General features: G+C 39.8%; 1 protein-coding gene across 2 annotated transcripts in view; it reads left to right on the forward strand.

Moving 5' to 3' along the window:
- Nucleotides 1-1,231: 1,231 nt before the first annotated feature.
- Nucleotides 1,232-16,801, forward strand: part of cblb (Cbl proto-oncogene B, E3 ubiquitin protein ligase) — an 82,057-nt gene continuing 66,487 nt past the window's right edge. For both annotated transcript variants that reach the window (XM_052115640.1, XM_052115641.1), the window contains exons 1-3: nucleotides 1,232-1,489; nucleotides 2,097-2,259; nucleotides 4,166-4,416. In XM_052115640.1, the coding sequence (XP_051971600.1) occupies nucleotides 2,107-2,259; nucleotides 4,166-4,416 (404 nt within the window). In that variant the 5' untranslated portion in view covers nucleotides 1,232-1,489; nucleotides 2,097-2,106. The remainder of the gene's footprint in view (nucleotides 1,490-2,096; nucleotides 2,260-4,165; nucleotides 4,417-16,801) is intronic.

Consider the following 16,801-nt stretch of genomic DNA (forward strand, 5'->3'; position numbering starts at 1 on the left):
AATTCTCTCATCATTTACCCACTCTCAGGCCAGATGTGTATGATTTTCTTTTTTCTGGAGAACACAAATGAAGATTTTTAGAAGACTATCTTAGATCTGTAGCTGAGATACAATGCAAGTTAATGGTGACCAGAACTTTGAACTTCAAAAAAGCACATAAAGTCAGCATAAAAGTAATCCATATGACTCCTGTGGTTAAATCCATGTCTTCTGAAGTGATATGATAGGTGTGGGTTAGAAACAGATCAATATTTAAGTCATTTCTTGCTATAAATCTCTTTTCACTTTCACTTCCACATTCTTCTTCTTTTGTTTTTTGGCGATTCACATTCTCAGCGCATATGACCACCTACTGGTCGGGTTGGTCAAAGGTGGAGATTTATGGTAAAAAAACGACTTAAATATTGATCTGTTTCTCACCAACATCTACAGTATCATTATGATTCCGAAGATATAGATTGGACTCTTATAGATTACTTTTATAGTGCCTTTTTGAAACTTCAAAGTTCTAGTCACCATTCACTTGCATTGAATGGGCCGTCAGAGCTGAGAAATTCTTCAAAATTCTTTGTTTTTGTTCAGCAGAAGATAGAAAGTCAGAAGAAAGACCATTTTCATTTAAGGGTGAACTATTCCTTTAAGCTTTCACATACAAAAAATTCAGATTAATTAATTAAAAGTGAACGTAAAAGTATGGTATGATGGATATCACTTTGAGTAGCCTACCGTATGATCAATTTGAAACCATCATGATTAAAGACGTACATGTTATGATGAATCTAAACTTAAAATAAAGCCGTAAATCCATAATGAGATGACAGAGAGTAAAGAGAGAGGAAGGAAGAACGTGTAGAAGATGAGGAAGAACATTAAGACATTCCTCCATGAATGACCAAGACAAAATGTTCAGCCAATGACCCACGTGGTTTTAAAAACCTAAACAACAGGATTTGTTTTCCATCGGAGAAAGTTAAGACGAATGAGTACAATTTGCATAACAGAAACAATCTACGAATTTTCATTGCGTCTTTATGTACGGAAATATTAAGTATGTGCTTACGGTCTTAAACCAAATTAGTGATTGGACAACCCCATCATCTCCACGCACGTTCCATCAAGAGACTCGCCATCTGATTGGACACCAGAGATCGATTGCTTCATCCACTCCGCCCCCTCGGCTCCGCCCTGCTGCTCTCGCTTCAGTGCAGTTTAAAGCGTACACTGATTTTAAACCGAGCAGTGTCACGAGCATATCACATACCGATTAGAGCGGGATTTTATAGCGTTTTACGCGTTCTGCGTGAGGATACGGAAGGGCAGCTCGTAGTTTGTGAACATCTGGACAGATATGTGACAGTTTCCTGGTATCGCGTTGCGTTTTTCTTGCTTTTTGTTTGTGAGGGACCTCCCTTAAGATTCAGGAACTTGGGAACTCTCTCCTCTGACACATTCCTTGTCTTGGCAGCTACACTGTTTTCGTTTTGCCGCAGTAAGTCTGGAGTTTACAACCCTGCTGGAAAAACCAAAACTAAAACAATGCCAAAACCAGCCTTAGCGGGTTGGGTGGTCTTAGCTTGTCGACCAGTCTGAGACCTTTTAGCTGGTCAGACTGGGAGACCAACTTGAACCGGCGGAAGACCAGCCAACCAGCTAAGTTTAGCTGTACTTTCTTCAATTAATAGGGCAATGTGACTGACGTTAACAGTGAATTGTTACTCTGATTAGTTGTCATAGCCTTTGCACATTCAGTTGTTTTTATTACAGTGTATGTTGTTGTATTATGCTCTTTTAAACAGTACAGCTCCTCAATCCTTGATTCTTGTCCAGTGGTGTTAAATCCATTACTATTGTTTACTGTTGCAAGGCGAGCAGTGCTGTTAAAGTAGCTTAATTTCTGTTGACTTGTCATTTGAATTAATCCTTGGATTTGTACTGTGTATTTACTGTGTAACCAAAAGTTAGTTTATTTGTGAGACTAAAGGAAAAGTTTTCAGTCTATATGCAGTTAATGATAATGTCCTCGAGGTTTGCATGGTCACACATCTGCTCGCGTGTTTTGTTGCCTTCACAAGCGACATTTCATCTCTGTCTTACAGTGTGCAGAAAATGGCAACTGCTCTCAGTGGACGCCCACCTAACAATCGGAAAGGCCGTATTTTAGGCATTATCGACGCCATCCAGGACGCTGTCGGACCCCCCAAACAAGCGGCCGCGGACCGCCGGACTGTCGAGAAGACATGGAAACTCATGGACAAAGTAGTGAGTGTCTCGAGCGTGTGTTTACAGTGTTGATGACGCAACAGCGCTTCCTTTCCTTTCCTCTCCCTCCCGGAGAGAGTTTTCCATGAAGTCGGTTGTTTGGAAGTGCATATTTGATACATTGTAACAAACAATTTACTGAGTAGCGACAGGCGTTAGAAATTTTGTTGCAGCTGAATTCATCCCAACTGACTTACTTTACCTGAAACTCTGCAGGAAATAATATTTTTATATAATAATAAAATATTTGTTATTAATTTATATCTATCTAGAGGTATACTATTTTATGTGATATAAACATTACATAGCATCTATAATATAAAGCATATACTGTGTGTGTGTATATATATATATATATATATATATATATATATATATATATATATATATATATATATATATATATATATATATACATATATATATATATACATATATACACACACACACACACACACAGATCAGTCACAAGATTAAAACCACCTGCCTAATATTGTGTAGGTCTCCCTCGTGCCACCGAAACAGCCCCAACCCGTATCTAAGAATAGCATTATGCAGTTATCTTAGTTACCATAGACCAGGGGTGCCCACACTTTTTTGTGTGATGATCTACTTTTAAATGACCAACTCAATAAGATCTACCAACTAAAAAACACAGTTTCATTTAAAATAAGAAAATGCTTGTTGGGACTACTGCATGTATACTTTATCTTCTAATTAAAAAAAATATATATAATAATGTTCAATGTTGATATCATTCAGTTTTAAAACTAAACCAAAAACACCTACAGCACAATAGATTACAATAGCCAGGGCATTTACCTTATTCTGATGACGAGTAAATATTGACCAGGCGAGGATTTGTTTATTCAGTTGCCATGACAACTAGGTTTGCGCATACACGCCTTCCAATGACATCTGAGAACAGAGCGCGAAATTGCAATGCTACTGCCCGGATTAGGCAAAACTGTCTGATTCCATTCAGTTTTGCCTAATCTGGGCAGTAGCATCGCAATTTCGATTTCAAAAACTTAAAGAAGGAAAGACATATTTATTTTGATAAAAATTTAACGAAAGTTACATTTTGTGCGATCTACCAGCATTGCCTTTGATCGACTGGTAGATCGCGATCAACGTATTGGGCACCCCTGCCGTAGACTTTATCAGTTGTAACCAGTCTGCCTATTCTCTGTTCACCTCTCTCATCGACAAGATTTCTATCTGCTGAACTGCCCCTCGGTGGATGTTTTTTGTTTTTGGCACCATTCTGAGTAAATTCTAGAGACTGTTGTGTGTGAAAAGCCCATTAGATCAGCAGTTACAGAAATACTCAAACCAGCCCATCTGGCACCAACAATCATGCCACTGTCCAAATCACTGAGATCACATTTTTCCCCATTCTGATGGTTGATGTGAACATTAGCTGAAGCTCCTGACCCGTATATGAGTGATTTTATGCACTGCTGCCACACGATTGGCTGATTAGATAATCGCATGGATGATTGTTTGTGCCAGATGGGCTGGTACGAGTATTTCTGTAACTGCTGATCTAATGGGATTTTCACACACAACAGTCTCTAGAATTTACTTAGAATGGTGCCAAAAACAAAAAATATCCAATGAGCGGCAGTTCTGTGGATGGAAATGCCTTGTTGATGAGAGAGGTCAACAAACTGTTACAAACAGACAAAGTCTACAGTAACTTGGATAACTGCTCTGTACAGTTGTTGTGAGAAGAATATCATCTCATAATGCTCTTCTGAGATGCGAGTTGGCTGTTTTGGCGATGCGAGGGGAACCTACACAATATCAGGCAGGTTGTTTTAATGTTGTGGCTGATTAGTGTGTGTGTGTATGTGTATATATGTTTGTGTTGGAGAAGTTGACCTGCGGTATGTTTTCGTAGGTGAGGTTATGTCAGAGCCCCAGGCTGCAGTTGAAGAACAGTCCCCCGTACATCTTGGATATCTTACCTGACACTTATCAGCACCTGAGGCTGATTTTGTGCAAATACGAGGAGAACCAGAGACTTACTCAGCTAAGTGAGAATGATTATTTCAAAGTGTACATCGACAGCTTGATGAAGAAATCTAAACGAGCAATCCGCCTCTTTAAGGAAGCCAAGGAGAGAATGTACGAAGAACAGTCACAAGACAGGTAAGAGGCTCTGTTTATTGCTTATGGTCCGATTTACACATGTTTTGGTCTGTTATTTGTAAATGGAAGCATAGAATTGGTGTGTGCGGTTACCATTTTTACTCTGTACAAGGGACAATTTTATACTGGGTCAAAGGGTGAAACATTATGTATGGAACTTTCAATATCAGTACAATAGCCTAACGAATAGAATAGCCTTAAATAAAGAACAGTTGCCTAATGAAGTGTTTGCGACCTATGATAAATGAACCTAAATAACGCACTGAAAGCCAGATGTTCTTCACCAACATATCAAATTACACCTGCAGCAAAGTATGGGCACTGACGGAAGACGTTTAATTGCAGGTAGCGAATATAATGTGCATGATGGGTAACTGGAAGACTTTCGGATTCGGAATGACACAAGAAATGGTGTTAGACATACAGACGCGCTTGAAGAAACACACTTTATAATATTTTGAAAAACAGATGACAGATATGCCGTCCATGTTCATGTCTGACACGCTGTTTGTTTGGAGGTGTGCAGTCTCGTGGAACACACGTATGCAAAGGGTTCTTACTCTTTCTTCATTTCAGTCCTTCTTTTGTCTGCTTTATTTTAATAGCTTTTTCGTTTTGTTTGAAGTGCAGTTTGAATTCAGAAATGTATTTGGTTTAAGTTTTTTTTTTAAATAAATGAATTTAATTTTCAATGCAAAATCACTAAAGCAAGAATATTCACCGATCACTGTTGACAGTGTAATTGGATATTGTGATATTGCAGTTTCATTTGAATTTTTTGTTCAAATAAAAAAAAAAAATAGGGTTCAAAGTTTGAAATCAAGCTACATTGCATTATTGTGTGGGCTATTGCTTAACGAAAAATGACCCCTTAGTACCACTTAGCATCCAACCAGTAGTAATACCAGTGTAAGTTGGTTTGAACGTGAACACCACAACGGTGTGAAAATTATGATATCCTGGCATTATATTTTTAACACCAGCAGATGGTTTTTAAGGTCATTTTTGGGCATTAGAACAGTTTACAGTCTCATTACTTGAACAGTCCTTTCTTTTTGTTGCCCTTTGAACATTCAGTTGGATGGACATTGGAGAGGTCAGGTCACATGACTTCACATTGTTCATTGAGTTGGCACTGGTGTTTCATGTCAACTTGAGTCATGGCTAATTATAATGGAAATCCAACTCTGATCAAGAACAGCAGCTCTAATGAAAGATGCTGACCCCCTCTGGATCTGAACCCTTGGTGGGCCAAGCAGACTGCACAGAGTGGGAACAAAGTGAGAGAGATTATTAACAGAGCAAGTGTGTCTCAGGCATAAGCTGACACATGCAGAATACTCTCCCTCTGGGCTATTAGAGCTCTGGGCCAGCCTGTGCACTTCAGAAATGAAACACGGGCCTTGAACGAGAAGGAAAATCTTAGTATTCTGGATTACTGACAGCCAAGCGTAACATTCCCAGCTTCTGGTTTAGAGCTGAGCCCCACATCAATTAAACTGCATTTAGGCCACTGACTATTTAGGTAAATACAGCATTCCTGGCATACAGCCAGGAAATAATTGTATATTGGTGTACATCCCAGTATTTTTGAATGGTAACTTTGGCTCAACTCAGTTTAATTTTAGCACTGCTTTGGATCACAGCTTCACCAGAATCTGCAGGAGTGAAATGATACAACAAAAGAGCCAGGCCAATGGGCGATAAACTAAACTAAAAAGTGTGTATGTATGTGCGTTTTTGGGGTGACTGAGAGGTAAAGCAGCATTTGTTAGCCCGAAGACGCCAACTGACTGAAACTAAAAAACAGGGTCTAACTAAAAAACTAAAAAAGCAGGGTCACTTGGCGCAACCAGTGATTGTCTTGCTATCGCGATCGATATAATGAACACAGCATGTTCTAGATGTAGAACATAGGCTAAGTATAGAAAATTACTAAAAAATGTATCGTCGATATTGAGGATATCTCTTCTTTTTTTTTTTTTTTCTCTAGATAAACATCAAGATTGTTCTATCGCCCTGCCCTATTGATAACATTGCATTAATCTCTCACAGCAACCCTATAATCTCAGTGATAGAAAGCTAATTTACAGGCTACATTATAGACACACAGAATCTAGTATGCAAAAATATGAAATTTACCTCAATATGTTTATTCAAACTAGAGGCAGGATTAATGCTGATATCTGGCTTGAGCAAGTTAAACTGACATGACACAGTCAATCAATTGGTCTTTTTCACTGTGAAAAGACCTTTTAGGTGCTGCTGTGATGTTCAGGTGTTGAACTGAGCTTGAGGCATCCTCCACATCCATAGCAGTTGGCACCAGATCTACAGCTGCCATTTAAGTTTTTTACGTGTGATTTGATTTGACGGAAGTCATAAGACACTCCCTAGCCAATCATGTTGATAGATAAAAATTAAATCAGGACAGGGAAGTAGCGAACACAGACGGTGGGAAAATAGGGCATTAAAAGTACAGTTACATTACTTAAAATGTACTCCAGTAGAAGTATACAATTTTAAAACTACTTAGTACAATTCCTGGGGAAAACAAATGACTTAATTACAGCATCGTGAGTATTTGTAATTCGTTAATTTACACCCCTGCTTAACAGCCCCTCCTTGTCTGCCTGGTCACTCTTCCTTAAATCGCTGAGAAAAATACTGTACCATTCAGTCTTAGGCTCTCTGTCCCACTCAATGGGAGGGACTGTAATGTGTCTTTTTGGAGATTACTGAGAGGAAAGGAGGGCAGAAACACTGAGGAATGGACAGAAGAGGCAACAGGATAAGAAAAAAAAGAGAAGATGCATGTGGAGAAGTAAAGAGAGTTCATACTTAGTGCAGGGGGGGCCTTGGGGAGACATCAGTATGGAGAACTGATCCCAGGCCTGCAGCCAGGCATCTTTGCAGAGGCCCCGCGTGTGCTATAGTAATTATAATGCAACTCCTGAGCAATGAGACAATGAGACTCTCTCTTTCTGTGATTTTTTTGCAAGTCTGCAGTAAATTCATTCAAACTTTTACTTTTTTAAAACGATTATTGTTTTGATAAATGTAAAAAATAAATAATACAAAATAAATATCTCTGTCTGTAAAAAGTCATGAAAATTAATACAATATTTTATTAAAAAAGTATATAAATGTTTATTTTTTTTGAGTGCATGCTCTATAAAATTATACAAAATTTTTATAAAAAAATGTATTAGAATTTAATTTTCAAATGTGTGGGAATCCCAAATTAAAAAAATAGGATTTTATTTTCATATTATTTTATTTTTCAAACTTCGCTTTTGTTGACCTCATCTGTGTTACTAATTTCTCTGTGTTTCTGTTGTGCAACCCCCCCCAATCCACACACACACAAACTAAAAAAAAAGATCTACAATGTTTCTCTTGGGAGGCTAAAAATAAGAAACCAGCTCTTGCTTTGTTTCATAAATGACTACATTTTTAACAGCAGCAAATTTGGAACAGCTGTTATTGTTTTAATGGCACAATGGTGATATAGATGGCCGTCTTCAGATTCCTTTGTGTTGTAGCACTGCTACTCAAGAGGCCATGACTTGACAGTCAATCCTGTTTGATAATTATCAGAGGACTGCTGAGATTCTGAGTTTCCCTCTTACTGGAAAGGTCTAAATGCATTACTGTCTATTAGTATTGATGTTAAAAGCCGGACAAAATGGCGGTCTAGAACAGAGATGAATGGGGCGGATGTATTGAATCTAGGGACGGTTGGCAAGATTCACTTTATATGGGGCTGAGGTGGCAATCTTAAGCCTTGGAGTTCACAGTTTGCTTGCGCGGCGTTGTTTCTCATTTCCTTTAAACTCTTAAATGTCTTTTTTTGTGAAGGAGATGGATAGCATTGTGTAAAGAAGCATGGAGCCATGCAATAGACCAGCAGAGACATGGAACTTTACAGAATCCTCAAACTTGACCTTTTTGCACACTTACTGATGTGCTCGTGTCTGAATCATCATGCGTTGAGAAGATCGACAGATATTTTAGTGTTTCTGTGGCTTTGAGCTGTGAGTAGATGAGAGGGAGGCTGCTGTTAACAGAGATAGAGACCTCAGATGTACTGTTCTAAAACTCTCTGAAAAAAAAAAAAAAATATCTGAGGTTTGGCCTTTAAGCAGGCCACAGGCAGTGGGGACAGGCCAAGGAGCTATTATGCATTTGCATCGTGCAGTATCAGGCCCTGCTAAGCTGTGAAATCATGCTGTTTATTTACCATCGTCTGTGGGTAATTGAAGGACGAGGTGTCTGCTGTGTTATGCAGTCTCCTCTCCCAGTCCCGTCACCTCTACAAATGAAATGGTGGAAATAATTATTGTTGCTCAGAGAGGCCTTGGCCAGAACTTGTATCCCTCTGAGAAAGGTAATATACAGCACTGGCTCACAAGTGGCAGCCATCCATTTAAATCCCCTTTTTCAAGTCTCTCGGGTTAAAGCTGGTTTATAGCCATGGACGTTGTTTTGTTTTCTGCTGATACGCAGAAAGTTTTCTCACAATTATTGTGCTGCCTTCACACTTTTCACCTCTACATCTTTTGCACCTGTAACCTGTGTAGGCGTTAGTATGTTAAATTGGTATTTGGAATGTTTACGATTTCCTTAAAACACAGGATGCTTACCGCCCTCACAGAAGAACCATCCATAATTCATGTCTAACCACAAAGTTTTAAATGATTCTACATGCATGACCATGTTTGTGAAAACTCTAGCTACAGCGTTCTTCTGCTAGATGCTTCTCTGCTTAGACTTTTCTAGAACACTTGGTGTGGATAAACACAGAGCTCTGGTTGTTTGCAACTGCCTTCTTTTAGAGGCAATTACCTTCTGCTGCAAGTAATCAGAAGAGGTTGAACATGTTACGGTACACATAATGCAACCTAATGTTACATTTATCAGCCTGTCTGCACACAGGAACACATCCTTAAAACTCAATGTCATAGGATGATTCTTGGACAGAACACTTTGCCGGAACAGACTGGACATAATTGCTAATGCTGCAACAAATCTGATCACGCAAATGGAAAAGGTCACCAATGTAGGTTTATCCTATTCAAGACGCCATCTGTGTCGGTGATGAAAAGTCGAAGTGAAAGTGCAGACATTGATGGAAACAGGGCTGTGGATTTGAAACTGCTAGGCAAGGGAACTAAGAGACAAGCCTGCCTTGTTTCCTTTGACCTTGAGTAAGCAAACTGCTGACAAGATCTTTTAAAAGTTTAACTTGGTTATGCTCACTGTGCAAGTAGTAGTTAATGTTTAATGTTGTCTTGCAAAGAACTAAATATAGCTTCATTTGACTGGTGATAGTACTTTTAAACTTTCTGTCCAAAACCCATTTTGGCACATTCCAGTAGCAAATCATGTCCCCTATCGAAAGTAATAATTTCATTATCTTTCTTCACTATAATGTATATTATTATATAATTAATTGTTGGAGGCTGAGTGGATAGAGTTGTTGTAAAAAACGAAAAACTTTACAGTAAAGTCATTGTTGTGGCTTAGGGGTTGAGCCTTGGCAAATGGGTGACAGGAGTTCAAACCTGGCTCACATAATTTCCCAATCCTGCCTCTCTTCTATACAAATAAAAACACTTTCCCTAAATAGTTACACGTGGTATTTCAGTGCTAAAACCTGCATCTTATTGCATGGTATCCACACACAAATTAGGCTAGTTTTAGTGAGCACAAATACAGTAACGATGAGTTTTTAAATTAAGTCGTTGTCATTTTCAATGCAAACATGCCTTCTTTCTATGTAATTTAGACTCATTGTAGATCACACTTCATTCACAAAACTGTGCTATTTGCTTACTGCAATAAACATCATACTCTTACTGCCCAAGGAAAATAGATGGTAAACTAACATTGTTTTGTTCAAGAAAATTTGTGTACATTTCCTATCGATCATTGCAGCAGTAATTCATCAAATGACGATTAAATGATGGAGAGTGTTCTGTATAATAACCTTGCATATATCTAGGCGCGTGGTGTAGTCAAGCACACTTTCAGCATGTTACAGAGTTGATTCAGGTATCTAGATCGCAGTGGTAGTGTGGTGCTGTACAGTCTTGGCAGAGTGTGCAATGATCATAGCGGTCTGACTCATTCTTATATAGTGCTCAGAACCAACCTGCAAGATCAGAATTGCGCACAGATTTTGTAGACTAAATTGCACTGTTGGGGGATATGCATACATTTTTTAGCGAACCAGGCGCTAAACCTGCACAGACAGCAAGTGCAAATAAATGCTGCTTTGAGCAGGCGCAATTCATTTTTAGTGAATTACCCCACTGGACTTAATTGGAGTTATTTACAGAATGAATAACCTTGAAAAAAATTGAATCATCCCCCATTGAGAATAAAAGGAAAATGTAACCTCCCCCCATCTTCGAGCCTGCACACCAAATGGGTCTCTCTCCACACCCCTACCCCAGCCTTCTACAGCTGCATCCAAAACAAACGCACACACAGAAGTTCAAACAGCCAAATAAGAGTGGAGCAGAGCCAGATGTTCTACTCAGTTAGGGGTCTCCCCACTCTCTGGTCACTCTTTGATGTTTTTTTTCTCTCTCTTTCTTTTGTCTCGTTTTTTATCGGTGTCTGTTCTCCTTTTTGGAAAGCCGATTAAGTCCTCCTGTGGTGTAATTTTGATCATGTTTATGTTTATATCTCTTAAATTGCCTTGTCAAACATTGTTCCGGCACAGTGATTAATGAGTAGAGGGCTGTGTTTGGATAAAAGTGCAATTAGCAGCTCTCATTCTACCACCAATCAGATGGGACACCACAGACCCTATACCCCCCCACCCCACCACGCCTCGCTTACCACGTCGTCTGCTCTGCAGAGGGATGATGAGGTTCATCTGGTGCCTGGCTAATGATGGAAAAAGCTTCATTTAATGAGTAAGTCACGGCCCGATTGCCAGCTTCAGATCAGAGAGATAGCGCCGAATGCTGCTTGGAATTGGTCTTAATTGGTGAAGCCTGTGCTTCCCGAACAATCTAAAGAAATTCAGAATGCATTCAGCCTCTGTTTTTGGCAGTTTGGTACAACTGGATGAGAAGTCTAAAGATTGAATCAAGTTTTATCCAGACCTTAGAGGAAGTGAGTTGCAAGTAGAGCAAGGGAGGCTGGGGCGAAGACAGGAAAGAAAAGATGCTTGAATGTTATGAACTCTAGAGGAATGGCAAACACACACATACAGTTACAGGATCGGACAACCTAAACAACCCAATCTTTCGGCTGCAAATCAGTTCAGTTACACTGGGCACAAGAATCTGTTGTGATTTTTGCTTGTTTGGATCCGGTGCACAACGTCGTTTCACCCACAGAATTTCCCTTTATCTTGACGAAAACTCATGGAGGAATAAAATGCCTCACAACATCCTGTTCTAGTGTTTCCCCTCCACATTTATTCCGTTACTATGTACGCTATGCACATTCAGGCCTGAAACATATTGTGCACACATATTGTACTTAAACACAAACACTTCTTTCTAACTATGTGACTCGATTTCACAGTTTTGTTTTTTTTCTGAAATATGTCTAGGGTTGCCAACTGTCCCGAAGTAGCCAGGACGTCCCGTATCTTTCTCCTGAGCACCTATTGTCCCATATTTAAGCTGTGAAAAGCCAGTGTTCTGTATTCCTGTAAAGATGGCAACCCTAATGTGTTGGAACACAATTCATAATGTGATACATGTACATGTGAGCAGCGCATTGGCCAAGTGTTTGTCTATATTTGTGTAATTGCACAAAGTGTTTATGGCCTTATTATCAAGCAAGCAATGCCAGAGATGCCCCCCCCCCCCAACCTCAGAAACACACCACCCTCTTGTCTTCCTCACATGAATGTCTCCTTTTGTCCATTCCCCCTAAAATTAGGGGTCAAACCATTGCTGATCTCATCTGGAAAAGCTTGCTGATAGAACGCCTCCGCTTTCCCTCAAGTGAACATCTAATGAATTATCAGCTTTTGAGGTATCATTTGTGTCTCCGCTGGTGGTTTTGAATGTCAGAACATCTGCTCACCTCTTTTGCATCTTGCTCTCTAATACCTCCCTCATTCTCTCTGTCTTTTTCACTCTGTGTTGTTGTCGTGCATTTCAAGTGTCACGCTGCGCTGTTGTGCTCGTGAACTGAGTGGGTGGGTGTCACACTTTCCATATCGGCGAGAATGTCTTTCTTTGAAATCAGAGCCCTGTTAAGCCATTTGTGACTGCTTCTAAAATGACTGTTAGTGCATGTTAGTGTGTTATTTCTAAAGCTGGTGGTGCGGGCAGCAGGTGGAACATCAGGATGGATTCAAATCAACCCAACAGCAAATCAATACCAGTATCCACATCTGTGTCTCATGCAGTTAAGTCTCTCATGTAGAGAGAGTGGAGATGGGAACGGAAGAAGAGAGAACAGGCCTTTTGTTTTCATGTTTCATCTGATCTGCTTATATCCCATCAGAGCTCTGGGTTAGGTCCTGGTGTGGTCCATCAGAGCAGATGTCTGTTTGAAAGAATGGAGACCTGCCTTGTTTCCTGCAAGGTTTTTAGAGAATAGGTGGGGTATCGGGTGTGTGTTTATATGCCCATTTGGGTGAGGGAATGATGAATGTTTAGTGAGGTTTCACAAGTCACCATATTGGACTGTGTTTTGTCTTTGTGTCTCTGTGGCGCTGGTCTTCTGGGAGTCTGGCTGACGAGCTTGATTTATTGTGATGTGTTTTCTGCCTTTTCTCTTTTTTCTCGTGTTCTCTGCAACACACATGCGTGCACACACACACACCAGCAGGCCATCTGAGCCCAGTCAACATCCAGTGCTGTTGAGAATGAAATCCCTAGAGACAGACCGTGAACAAACAGCTTAAAGCCAGAACACTTAAACATGCTGAATGCATATAGAAATTCATTTTTGAATTTTTTGAACATTTGAACATTTTCCTAATGTTGCCCATCCATGTTGCAATCTCTTACTCTGTTCCAAAACCTAGTGAGCTGCCCTTCACTTGCATTTCATTGCAGTTAGGATGCTGCCCATGTTCGCTATAGACATCAGTCCACCAGACTAGGCTTTGGAACAGAGCTTGTGTCCTCAAAATTGCATATGTGTCCCGTGTGTCTGTGTATGAACTCTCATAGTTATTGCCATACATCTAATTGACGTAAATGAAGCGATTGTTGTGTGTGAAATGATGAAACCTTCGGGTAGCCACAGAAGCACAACTGCTGTAGCACTGAATGACTTTTGTCTTTTTCCAGCCATAGCAGCCATGACCTCATCAGTGGGACCACATAAATGTTACTGTTGGTCTGTGCACTGTGCTGTTGAAGCATGTTTTAGTACACAGGAGGAAAACTCTGAGCTGGTAGCAGCTTCTGGGTTAGATTCTCATTCTGATCAGAAACCATCCTGAGGCTCCACTCAGTGTAATGTGGCTCCGAAACTGCCTGCAGCGCTGTGACCGACTCTCTACCTCAGTGTGAAAGACTGTTAAATTGTCAGACTGGATTAGTCCCTCTGGAATTGGCTGCCTTCTGTCTGTCAGTCAAACTGAGTGATGTGTCACTCATTACTGGGAGTGAGAGATGTTTTCCAAGCATGTGGTCTCTTCAGTTATCAGTCCATTCCAATAAAACACATGATTTCCTAATGAGCAGTGGAATTCTTTGTGATCTATTGTTTAGGTGCTTGCTGATGCAAGCATCAGTACTACTCTTGCTCATACTTTGGACAAACAACTAACCCTAAGAATTAAAGTTTGGCACATTACTTGTACCTGTTCGTTTGTGGTTTGGAAATTAAGGATACTTTAAATCGTGTAGCTTTTTTAGAAGAGGTGTGCTATTAGGCCTACTTTTCAAAGCTTAACATTTTTGGCTGGTGTATGATGAAATGGGTGAAACAATCCCATAGACATACATTAGGGGTCCCAAGCCATATCTAGGGACTTTGGGATGGGCTCTTTTGACTTGCCACTAAGCAACCACCCAGCACACCCTAGTAACCCCCTATCAATATCCTAGCAACCACCCAGAAAATATAGCAAATGCATAGAAATGTGCTTAAACACCTAAAACCCCTTAGCTACTACATATTGACGAAAATGCATGTGCAAGTAAAACTCACATTTTTAACGATGTGTGTGTGTATATTGCTTCTTCAGTGAATTTCTTAAGATAACAGAAAGGCTTCTTAATTTGTCCATTAACAACTTTTAAGTATAAGCAGCTTGTTTTAATTACAATAATGAAACTCCTGGACATCTCAGACTTTTGCTTTAATTAAAATATCACAGCTAAGTGCTTGGACATTCCTCCAGTTTGTGCATGTGTGTGTGTGTGTGTGTGTGTGTGTGTGTGTCATTTTCAGGGCACTCACACTGATAAGGCAGGATAGATCTTCCAACAACCTTCCTGAACTGAAACTAGTATTGATCTGCTCCATCCCGGATACAGCATCCTATTTTAGCTGAACAGATGGCAGGTTTATTGTGAAATGAGAGATGTTCCGGTGGAGAAACAAACTCATTACTCTTAAGTTCTTCATAAGGTTCTCTGGCCTCAGGAGCTCTGAAAACCAGACCTAACAACCTACACTACCCAAATTCGTTCATCTAGCATTGTTATTTTGCTTGAGGCATGTTCTCAATAGACAGACAGAACAAACTTGGATATGTCTTGTTCTATATTTTTGGACACTTTTATGGATAGAAACAGAGAAAAAGTGTACTCTGTCAACTTGTAGAAGTACACATGCATAAAGAGACCTCAACACTAGCAGACATAGACGTAAGCCACAAAACTTCACAGATGTTGATTTCAATGTGTCTTTAATCAGAAGTTGTGTAGAATTGATTAGAAATAGAAATGCACCAAGAATTCTATACTCTCGGCAGACACTGAAGATTATCTCCATCTGGTGCAGAGTATGTGATGTCTTGTGCTTCCCAGAGCAGTTGATATCTGCACATAGGAGCATGAGAAATCTGTCCAGCTGTTGTGGTAAGTTTCTGCCTCATGGTTGATATGACAGCCATACCCACTGCAGCTTCCTGAAGTAATCACCGCACAATCTGTTCAGCTCTTTAGTGTTTCACCAGGAAACAGGATGTTGACTGGCCAGATATTGTTCCCTTTGTTTACCACATTTGTTTGGACTCCACACTGTAAAGCAAACTTCTCACCAGGCATAATATATACTATACTATATAATAATGTCCCTACACATGCTTTTGTAAGACTGAACATTATGTAAAGTATGAGGAAAATGGTCATTAAAGACCTTAAGAATTCGTAATTGGATTTTTGTGGCTTTTAGTCCATGTCTATTAGCTTTGAAGCCATCTATATGCTAGTGTACTCCTTGTTTTGAATGATATACACTGTCGAAATATACTGTCTTTCTCAGGTAACAAACCAAAAATATTGATGACTCATGCTGTACCGCACAAATTTTTATCCATTCAAATTCTCTCTAAAATGAGAATTGCCCCCCACCCCACTACTGATAATCCATGGCTGTGGCGTAACTAAAGCCTTTTTTATTATTTTTATAAATAAAAGGTGATGAGCTTCGATATGTCCTGTCCAAACTTCCTGTTTCAATAGGAAATACGTCAACACAGGACAGAAACTGCTCATCAGCCAATTTCATGGAGTCGTTAAAGTGGAAGCTGGACATTGAAACAGATTCCTGACTCATATAATATGTTGTAAAAAATATGACTTGCCATTTTCATAGTCATCTAATGCACAAATGTGTTGCTGGAACTTCAATGCCTAAAATGATATACAATGAAACTTCAGAATTGCAATGTTAAGTCACGTGTACATTGCCTACCTCTGCAGCAAATGAGTTCCTGCCAGTAAGTGTGGTCAGCGTCTAGATCGAGCATGTGCGTCAGTCTTACCGCTGTAGCAGAGCTACTCAAACAGGATGTGACCATGAAGCTGTGTCCTTCACTTGGCTATAATGTCATTCTACTTCCTGCTGGTGTTGGCTTGAAAGTGTCCATTCCCATTAGCCCTGTCTGAGCTGAGGATTCATAGTTTGTATTTGGTTTCATAAAGTTGGTCATTGAAAAGCTAATCTTAGATCTCTTTTTCCTGTTATTCGTTGTGAACTAACAGTAACAAGCTATGCTGATACAGAAATGGCTGCTCGGGCTACTCACAGAAAAAAGATCTCAGTTTGTGTAGAAGTTGAGCTGTGGTTCCTTAGGGAAACCAATGAAGCTCAGAGCTGTTCAAGCAAACCACTGACACATACACACACAATATTCCTGGCCAATCCTGTTGCAGTGTCAGGACGAGTTGTTAATAAGTGTGTGGGAGAAATTGTTTTGCTAAAATAGATTCAGCTTTCA

The sequence above is a fragment of the Xyrauchen texanus genome, chromosome 43 (assembly GCF_025860055.1).
Source record: "Xyrauchen texanus isolate HMW12.3.18 chromosome 43, RBS_HiC_50CHRs, whole genome shotgun sequence".
Classification (NCBI taxonomy): domain Eukaryota; kingdom Metazoa; phylum Chordata; class Actinopteri; order Cypriniformes; family Catostomidae; genus Xyrauchen; species Xyrauchen texanus.